At 39.6% G+C, this 10,442-nt stretch overlaps 1 protein-coding gene across 1 annotated transcript in view; it reads left to right on the top strand.

The window, feature by feature from the left end:
• Nucleotides 1–668: 668 nt before the first annotated feature.
• The window catches only part of LOC146600909 (protein spinster homolog 3-like), a 30,821-nt gene continuing 21,047 nt past the window's right edge, over nt 669–10,442 (top strand). Inside the window, exons 1-7 of the mRNA XM_085314509.1 lie at nt 669–876; nt 4,599–4,664; nt 5,119–5,255; nt 5,808–5,959; nt 6,973–7,039; nt 7,999–8,189; nt 10,044–10,196. Of these exons, the coding sequence (XP_085170635.1) occupies nt 669–876; nt 4,599–4,664; nt 5,119–5,255; nt 5,808–5,959; nt 6,973–7,039; nt 7,999–8,189; nt 10,044–10,196 (974 nt within the window). The remainder of the gene's footprint in view (nt 877–4,598; nt 4,665–5,118; nt 5,256–5,807; nt 5,960–6,972; nt 7,040–7,998; nt 8,190–10,043; nt 10,197–10,442) is intronic.

Below are 10,442 nucleotides of genomic sequence, written 5' to 3'. Positions count from 1 at the left end.
TGGGAAAGGACCATTCTATTCTATTCTATTCTGGGGGCAGAGCTGGCCAGTGCGGTGCAGACGGGAGGTAACAGAAGTGACTGGTCGGGTGGCAGAGACAAAGTTGGTTAGCTCTCTTTTAAAGCAGGSGGGTATGTATGTGTGGAATAAGATCTGAGGTGGAGAGAAACCAAATAACTTTTCGAGGGTTGCACAGGAAGTCTGTGGTAAAGGAGGGCTCAAGTCCAAGACAACTACCTGATCTTAAAACTAGCTTCTCGTTTTTCTTTCCCCCCTCTCTCTAAAAAGGTTGCTTTTAGCTTTAGAAACTCACTGAGCCCTTGGTTATTAATTCTGCATATACAATTTGAGAACATCACAGAATTCTATACTTTGTTTTTTAGATGCACAATGGATTATTTTGCATGTATTTAAGTAAGTTTAGTGTTGCTTTTGTTCGGAGTAGTGTACTTAAACGCTTTAGCCAAAACACAGGACCAAAGTTCGTTCTTTGTAAAGTTCTTCCTACTGCAAGGAACACTTAATTTCAAGTTTTAGTGGCTGGGCTTCATTGCCGGAAATGACTATAGTGATTGAAGTTCCTCATAGCCTGAATGCAGAATTAACACATAGCTTAGTTCACTAAGGAAACACTTTGTAATATATGGTGACTTTCTGCACTGGGAAATATGCAGAACCCTGAAACACATGAAAATACAACCTTGCACTTCCAGCCATCTCTGGAGGAGCAGAATTATGGAGCTACTGCAGCACATGCAAGACACGTTCCACACAAGTTAGTGTCAAGGAAGAGTCCAGCAAAGAGAGATTACGTGATAGCTGGTGTGCTGTGCTACGCAAATTTAATAAATTTCATGGACTGGTTCATTGTACCAGGTGAGAGTCTATTTTCTCTTTCTAAGGAAAAAAGAATTTAAGTTCTCAATAGCTCTACCTACTCCTTAGCTACAAATGTTCTATACTATGATGATATGCTTTTTGTCTTTTTGATTTTCTCACTAATCAGCTTTAGCCTGTTGGTCGTGAAACTTCCAGTTACAAATCTTAAAAGGCCAACAAATAATGTAAAGTTATTAATGGTTAATAGAATACTTACAAAAATCATGTCAGTGAAATGTTTAAGATTTGTATTTTTAAAACTTTAAAACTTAACCTCTTGCAAATAGACTTGAGCCTGCAGAGTAACTAGTCTATTTTTGTATGTGTGGAGATTTGGCTAAAAGAAGCTTCTCTCTACTGTACACAGCAGCTTACCGTGCCTTCCTTGGATCTAGTAGATCAGGTGTGGCATTCCCTTACCTGAAGGATAGTGATGTCATTCCTCCCCATTAAAATTACAAAAATACTATCTTTGTGCAAGTTTGTTTGGAGAAAACTTAACTTCCTCATGATCCGGTGGAAACTGTGTGATTTCTGTAATGAGGAGTATAACATGGTTGTGTAAAAAGCAYGGAGACTCATGTCCCTGAGCACCACCTGCCAACTTTCTAATAAACTATAACTTTATTCCAAAAAAACATTTTTTTGACCTAGGCCTGGACAACAAAGTATCACTTCYAGTAAAGCAGGATGAAATCTATGTTTCCCTCCATCCATGTAAACTGAGGTCTGCATAAATTCTTCTGCTCAGCTTCACTCCTAAATATCTACCATGCTCACTGTGGGCTGATTTACAAATTAGGAGGCAAAATCTGATATAAGCTTGCTATATTTTGCTGCTGAGTGGCCTGGAAATCATAAACCTTTTAAAATTTTGAAAATATACCAACAGGAGGGATTGTTAAATCTGGAATTAATATCTAGTGTTGCTACACCAACTGTTTATCTTTACTACGTAGACCACTTAGAAATTTAAGTCATTCAGTCTGTATCTTTAAAAGTGAGAGGCTTTAAAAGTGGAGTTAAAACTTTTCTTTTTTGAACACTTCTTAACTACACATATAAGAGGGAAGGAAACGGGTGCACGCTGGACGGCACTGCAGTAGAGCTACTGAAAAAAATCATGTATGAGTCCTGCTGTCAAACAACTTTCCCTGGAGCAGGCAAGGTGACAGGAGAGGAAGAAATCTGGGAGCAGGACCTGGGCCGGTGGGAAGGCGCGCGCACAGAGGTGCTACGTGCCAGAAGTCATTCGGGTCATTCCTGGCTTTGAACTATTCTTTGGTTCCTGTGCATGCTAGGATCTTAAAATTTTCAAGAYGGCCTGTGAAGTAAAGGTTGTCCATGAGATTTTGTGCTCAGCTTGTTGTCTGTGATACTTCCAGGGACATAGAGCAATTCTAGAGCAGAGATGGGGCTAGTATCCAGGTCTTTCAAATATCAGACTTTAATTACAATATAGGGCTGAACTACTTTTCATGCTCATTTCACACTCTGACCATATGGGCCATGGAGGAAATTCATTTTTTGCAGTTTATACAGCACCTATATAGTTTTTCCCTGCTAGAATTGAGGTGCATTGCAGAATTCTTGCATCAGTACTTTTGCATTAGGTTGTCCAATCCTCTGAGCGTGTTGTTAAATGTAAGTTAACAGGAAAGTGGGGAAGGAGAGGCTCAAGTATTTGTTTCAAAGTAAGCAGGTGACAGTTGAAGAACTGTGGCTTCCAGATAGTTTTGCTCATAGGCTTTACAGAGCTTGCTTCACTTTGTACATGAAAAACAAGCTCTTCCCCTTAATAGTCTGCTGGAATCTGAGTCTTCAAYTTGCTAAAGACCGTGGCTTCTGTCCTCTATTACCCCACATCTGGCTGTTCAGATCAATGCTGTGTAATTTGCCATTAAAATTCTCATGCCTTAAGAAAGCTCAATTATTTCAGTTTTGTGGAAGAGATAACACAGTGCTCCGTGTGAAATGCAGTTTGAGCTGGAGTCGCAGTTCATATCAGGTCTTTTATTAACTGTGGTTTGTACTGAATACAGTGTTAGTCCAAAAGTGAAGTTCCTGTTGCACAGTATTTCTATGTGTTGCTGATCAGCTACCAGGAAAGAAGAGATACAAGAGTKTAGTTTGTCTTGTTTGAATTATTCAACACCTTCTTGCTCAAGACAGACCTTCAGAAGTTATGTCGTTCTGCATGAATTCAGTGACTTAAACTTGTGATACCATTAGGAAAACATTGAATGCAGGATATGCTGAAGACTCCTTGAGAAACAACTGTAAAAATCTCCCGTGTTGCTGTTAGGTTAGACCTTGACACGACACTGCCTTCAAAGTTGTATCAGTAAATAGTGAGAGGACTGGTTATGCTGCAGCCCCAGGGACTGTAGGAGAGCGTGGATTTAGCTTTAAACCAGCAGGCTCAAGTATGCATCGAAGTTAGGTGCAGCTGCACAGAAGGTGGCATAGCATATAAAATCTACTGCGGAGGCAGAGTAGACCCTGCTTGCAACTTCTCCCTGAGTCCATTCCAGCTTCCATGAACATAGCAATTTTCATACCACTTTTTTTCTTGARTGGTGACTCCCTCTCTTGATAACCTTTTGATGTTGACAACTTTGGAAAAACTAAGGCTGAATGAGAACAAATTTCTTTAATTGATATCTCTCAGTATCCTCATACTAATGGTATGCTAATTCAAAGCAATATTTTCTGCTTTTTTCCAGGAATATAATGCAAAAATGCAAGATAGGTGTGATAGTAGTTCTGCAGCCTCAGAATGACGTATGGGTGAAAATGACTTTTTGTATCAATAGCATTCATGCATCCTGGAGGTGCCAGATCCACAGTTCTTGCATCAGTTTGCTGCTTTTGTCGTATTCCTCCATGTTTTTTGACAACTCTTCTAACTTTTTCCACAGCTATTGAAAGGTTAGCAGTTGAGATAGAATTTCAGTCAACCATTTACCACAAACAGAAATAATCGTCTTTGGTCAAGTTAGGCTGTCACTGTCACCACTATATAGGTGTTAATTTGCAAAACAACACTGCTCTCCATATCTCAACTGATATCTGCAAAATAGGCATGGGACCACGATCAGACCAGAGTAACTTTTGTCTGAATTATAGTAGTGCTTCCCTGGCTATGGGCTGATTTAGCCACGATCTGATTGTGAAGACTGTAGCCAGTTACATTGTGAACAGTCCTGTAGACACTAATTTGAATACTGTATATACTGGAAATATTAACAGTTATTCTTAACAGAAGGAATTCCAAAGCATCCTAATATTTTAAGCTTATTAAGAGAATTTTAGGATTAGCTCTATGGAAGTAGCAATCTCCTGGCTGCAAAGTTTTGCCACTGTTTTGTTCCACATTTTTGTTCCTCCACTTACTCCCCAACCTTGGACTGTAAACTGTTTATATGCTTATATATTGGTGGTGCTAGAGAAACAGAAYGGCTGTGATTTAACTACAAGTAAACTGACTCTCATAAGATCTATACAGTAGAAGACAATGAATTTTATCTATAGGGATAAGAAAATTTAATTCTCCATATATCTGTGTTTGTAAGAGAGTAATGGTTTGCGTATAAACTGGCAAGCTGCAGTTCTCACAACTCCTCTTCTTGAAGTAAATCTTTGAGCTGGCAAATTAATAGAATCACAAGGAGCAAGCAGGGTACTTTGCCATCATTCAGTGTTTGACTCTGTTGCAGGCGTCCTGTTAGATATACAGAAATACTTCGAGCTTAGTGATGGGGATGCAGGTCTACTGCAAACAGGTAATAAAATCTCTTTATTTCATATAATTTATTTTGCCTTGCATTGATGTAGTCTGTTCCTAAAATACAATCCAGTAACTTATTTCTGTTAGTTCCTACGGATGTGTGCTATTGCTCACTTCCCCTTGTGGGAAGCTGACTAAAATTTTAAACTAAAAGTCTTAGGTTCAAGGAAGACTGAAGTGCAGTCCTTTAAAAATCCCACAGCATGTGAACCATAAGAGATGAAGGAATTTCTCAATTAAAGAGTACAGAACTAGAGTAATTCACCCATGTTTCATTCTTGTGTAAGTTTTTTTGAATCAGCATTCTTCTTTTCCAAGTATCAGTCTACCTACTAATTTTGCAAACTCAGCCTGTCTTTTACCTCCACCCTAAAAAAATAACCTGTTTGTCTGAGAGGTGAGGAATATGATAATAATTTGATCAATATTGTCTTTGCTTTGATTTCCAGTCTTCATCTTATGTTACATGCTGGCTGCCCCCTTCTTTGGATACCTCGGTGACCGCCACGATAGAAAAATCATCCTTGGAGCTGGTATTTTCTTCTGGTCTGGTGTAACATTAGGCAGTTCATTCATCAATGAATCGGTATATTGCTTTTTAAGAGACTACTACTAATATCATCTGCTTAAGTCTTGCAGGAATTGATGGAGTCCTTCTGTGATTGCTTCTGGAAAAGCCATCAGTGAGCACTTACTCCCCAAGTCCTTAGTACAAAGGACTTAGTACTGGAATGCTTTGTGGGATGGTGGAGTCTAGACTAGGCAGTGGAGCACCCACAAATTACTGTTTCAATTGTTGGCATCTTACTTCTGTAAGAATTCCTGTTGATTGTGTCATTAAGGTGTGGAGGATTGGCTAGCAAACCTATGGCCTATTGACCATATCCTCTAATTCTCTCTGGGTGTCACTCAGAGAAGTCACTACGGTGTAGATGGTACAAAGCACAGTGGTGGGATGCTAGGGAGGCAGATGTGAGGTGGGTAATGTAGACACGTGCAAAAGACAGTTGAATTCTTATCTCCTCTGGTACATTTGACTTTGACTGTATTTAACTCTGATTACATTTGACAAAGATGCAGCCCTTTAAAAGTAAGCTTTCTCACATGTGCTTTTTTGGACTATGTCTTTTTCTCTCAGTCTTCCTGGATATTCTTTCTTTCACGAGGATTGGTTGGCATTGGCACGGCTAGTTATTCCACAATAGCACCCACCATCATTGCAGACCTGTTTGAGGAAGAAAAAAGAACCACAATGTTATCTGTCTTCTATATCTTCATTCCAGTTGGAAGGTTGGTTTTTTTGCTAGTAATTTTAAAATTTTTTGAAATTTTCTCTAATATGGCTGGTGTTTAATTGATTGGACAGATTTTGGTATATATCCTCATATCAAGCTCTTGCACAAGGCTCTGTGATTTGGTTAGCATATTTAAATAGAGCTGATTAGGTTTATTTCTGTATTTACTTTCAAGGAGAAGGAAAACATAAACTCAGAAAACTGRTAGGTTTTGAATAAGATATTGAAGCAGTTCTCTAAGAAATTTGTATGTGGAAGTCAGTCATTTTTATTTATTTGTTTATTTATTTATTGAAAACAAAGGCTTTCAGGTATTAGTTTAACTGACAAATTTGTTGAGAACCCTCCACTAAACATCTCCCAGGGAAGATCTGGCACTCTCCTCTCCTCTTTTAGTTAAATCAACATTATTTTGGAAAGAGAGGCAGAGAAGAGCTTTGTAAGTGGCTCAAAGGCATAGTCTTCATTAGGGCAGGTGCACAGGGCAGAGCCCAGAAGTCAGATTAAAAATAAGAGAACTGCTCTAGGGCTTAATTCATACGGCTAGCATGGAAAGGGGCAAATAATAAAGCACTCTATAGTCTGTCTGATCTGAGTTTACAGTGTTATTCTGTGGAATGTGTATTCCAAAGGGAATATACATTCTCTGATTCTTCCCCATAGTTTTTTAAGTATTTGGTTCTTTTCATTCATAGATTCTTTCAGGGAAGACAGTGGATGGACAGTGGCTCCGTCACATTTCAGTCCCAGAAAGGCAAAGAGGTCATAGTATCAGCCTGGGATAAGATGGTAGAAAATATTTAAAAAGATATTTTGGCCCGTCTCCAATTTTGCCTTTCCCTCAAATATCACACACCTCCATTCTTTTCCCAAGTTTATTTTCCTTGTAGCCCTAATGATAGTAGAGATGTTTACAGAATACTTCTCTGTGCTCTCCATAGTGGTGAGATGTGTCATTTCACAAAAATTCCTTAGTGCCTACTGAATATCCCTTTCTGTTGCTTTCAGTGGTCTAGGTTATATCCTAGCATCCGGCATGGCAGATGCCACAGGTGACTGGCATTGGGCATTCAGGGTGAGTTACTTACTTTCAGTCATGGGGCAGAGCCATTCACTGTAAAATCATAATCTTGGCTGGGGTTTGGATTATTCATGTTCATTAGGTTAAAAGAGGTGAATGGTGGAAGAACTTTCCACTGTCTGATCCTACATAAACTCAGTGTTTAAGAGAACTTTTCCTGCAGGACAAGTGGAGTCTGGAAGATTTACACCTAGCTCTTGCAGGGTGAAAGCAGGTATAGGTGAAATTGTACAGCAGCTAGCAGGCGAGGGCAGGTTCTCGTGTTCCTGTTACCGAGGATGCACTTAGGATGGTTGTCAGTGGACTCAGACTTCCTCAATAGAGGCAACTGAAAGTAAAATGATCTTTATATTGGTAGCATTAACATAGTTCTTCAGGAAAATTGAGAGAAGGGAATCAGATTCTTTTTGTTTGTTTTCTGAAATGCTTTTGGGAACAACTTCTATTATTTGAGGGCTTAAAGAAAAACCTTCATCTATTCAGATCATGTCATCATGATGTCTACCCATACTGAACACCTAATACTTTGAAAGTTCTCTGTCAGATCCTCGTAACTTATCTATAAAATTAACTGGCAAGTACAGGATGAGTCAGGAAGAATGTCTACCAGAATAATAGTCTTTTATTCCTGCATCAATGATCCTTGCATTTATGATTAGAGTGTTCCAGTGTAGTTTTCTTTCCTCGCATGTTTTTCTCCAAAATCAGAGGTAGAGTTCATGTCTCTGTGTGATAGGAGAGGGATCTATTGTCTTTCCTCAAAAGTCTCCATAAGTCATCAGAAGTCACTCTTCTTCCTTCAAATATGACCTATAGACAGAAAGTCATATAATATATTTCTGAGCATATTTACAATTTCTCTCATATGTAATTCTAATACAGAATTTGAATCGCTGTGGAGTTTTCAGTATAAGAAAAAGATCTCTCTGATCTAACCAGCCTTGTCTCTACAGATAACTCCTTGCATGGGAACTCTAGCGCTTGTTCTTCTGATTCTGGTCGTCCCTCGCAGGACCCAGAGAAGGACAGAAGCACACAGAGCACTGAGCATCTCTGGTACAATACGAGTAGCAGCTGAGAAACCAGGTGTACAGAGAAATGGCAAGACAACTTGGTGTGAAGATGTCATATCACTTGGCAGGAAGTATGTGAGTTTAGCTACAAAAGTTCCCTCCATCAAAAAAATGGCCAGCAAATCCCAGTCCACTCCTCTGTATCACATGCTGTATACAAGATGATTGAAACATCATTAACAAAATCTTTCTTCCAATCCTTTGCAGGAATGCTACATAAGTGATTGAAAATTGCTTTGCTTCTACTATCCTCTTATTTTGAGGAGGTGGAAGGAGGCAGAGTAGTTGAACAATAATCCTCTTCTTTATATAAGTCTCATGCTAAAACCCCAGTCTTGTTCCTAATACCGATGCAATTTCAGTACCGCCAAATCTGTCTCAAGCTTCACAGACTGGGCATCTTACTTGTGGGCCAGGTCTGTACTGGGCTCCAAAAGGTAACCACAGTTGTATAAGCCTACCTGAACCAGATTTAATTAGCATAGTACAGATCTRTGTAGTAATAAAACTGTAACAGGACAAGGCTCCCTGCCAGGACTCATGCAGGTATGTGTAGTGTATGCTGAAGCACCTGTTGGTATAGCTCACAGACACCCATCAAGATTAAGTTATGTAGTTTAAAGGGAGCTCAGCATACTTAAATCTGCTGTGCTCTCCCTTCAACATGTAGTATAACTAGCTTGGTAAAAGTGCACGTTTTGCAGGTGTAACTTTATCTTTAGTTTGTAGTGCCAGAGGAAGGTTGGATCAGGCACTTATATATGTATCAGGCACTTTATATATGGTATTTGAGAGCCTGCTGTGCCTCCGATACAAGAGGTCAGATTCTGCAAGACCCCCATATGGTTTATAAAGTAATTTTACATGTGTTGTAACCAACTAACCTGTAGATGGCAGATGACCTCTTGTTCATAACCTCACAGAAATTAAATTCTGCATCAGTTGACATGCAGGACAAAGTCAGATACTGTTTGCAGCAGGTTCCTCATTCATTTTGCCTTGCCAGAGGCAGGGAGGAAGAGATGGATCAGGTCTGAGAACAGCAGGTGCCGCTGTGCACCTGTGCCAGGCCCGGCTCCTCACAGCCTGCGCTTGCAGGCTGCTTTCCCAGGATCCTGATCAAATGTTTTTAAAGACAAGCTCTGTCTTGCTTCCTTGGGATATCACCTTTCTTTGTCGTTTTCTCCTCTGGAACAATTAAAGTCATATCTTAACAGACCCTCTGTCTAGCAGTCGCCTGGGAATTTGCAACACTTACTTTGCATTAAGATTTCATAACTCCCTATTGACCACAAAGAGGATTTCTATAAGTTATTAGCTAGAAGGAGACCAGTAAAAGTTGATCTCCTCATAGAGGGCAGTGAGGAGACAGGAACTGGGCATTTTTGAAAGATGTTTCTCCTTTTGTCTGAAAGCTTTCTCTGCAGACTGAGAGTCTGTTTTTACTTACTTAGGTAGAGTAAGCCACTGTATGTTAAGAGTTTGAAAGAYCCAGAAGTTGCTTTCATATACATTGGTTACACAAACAATTTAAAATCCAGCTGGAGGCATTTGGACTTGTGCATAGAACACTGATTTAGCTGCCAAGCCATTAAATTCTTGCCCACTGTCTATTGTAGTTCCTTTAGCAAAAACTTCACAGCAGTTGTCTTAGCAAAAGCTGACATTGATATCTGCAAAAGTCCAGGAACGAGATGTAACATGAAATCAGCAGGTCACACCCTTAACTCTAAGTACCACTTTACGATCCAAGTTCATATATGTAGCCTTATCAAAACTGAAATCAGTGCATTTTGATGATAAGATCTCTGGAAGGATTGTTTTGTTGTTGCTTGAAATCCTGGATATTGCATGCAGGCTTTCCGCTTTTCTTCAGATTTCCCTATTCTTTCAAATTGCTTTAATATTTTTCTTGTGACTTTCAGYTGGAGTTTTGTCTGGTCCTCCCTGGGTCTGACTGCCATGGCCTTCGTTACTGGAGCCCTGGGCCTGTGGGTCCCGCTGTTTCTTTACAGGGCTCAGGTTGTCCAGGGCATTGTATCACCGTGCTTCCAGGAATCTTGCAGTTCTTCCAACAGGTGAGAGCATCTTTAGAAAGGAGGCTTCAGTTGACTATGGACTCCCAACCATAGTCCCAACCTTAAATATACATTTAAACCTGTTTAGAGCTTTCTTTTTTTTTTCTTTTTTTTTCCTTTTTTTTTTTTATTTTCTTATTAGTCTTGTTTTAAAGCTACTGCCATGTTGGCCAATGTGAAGCAGGCTGATAAGTGTGCTATAGTATCATTTCTCTATATCAAAATTGGTTAAGTAGCTCTTGCAAG

This window comes from Rhea americana, unplaced genomic scaffold (genome assembly GCF_003343005.1).
Source record: "Rhea americana isolate MKP2758 unplaced genomic scaffold, rheAme1 scaffold_111, whole genome shotgun sequence".
NCBI classification, from domain to species: domain Eukaryota; kingdom Metazoa; phylum Chordata; class Aves; order Rheiformes; family Rheidae; genus Rhea; species Rhea americana.
Note: the sequence above shows the minus strand (reverse complement) of the source record. Positions and strands in the feature narration are given on the sequence as shown.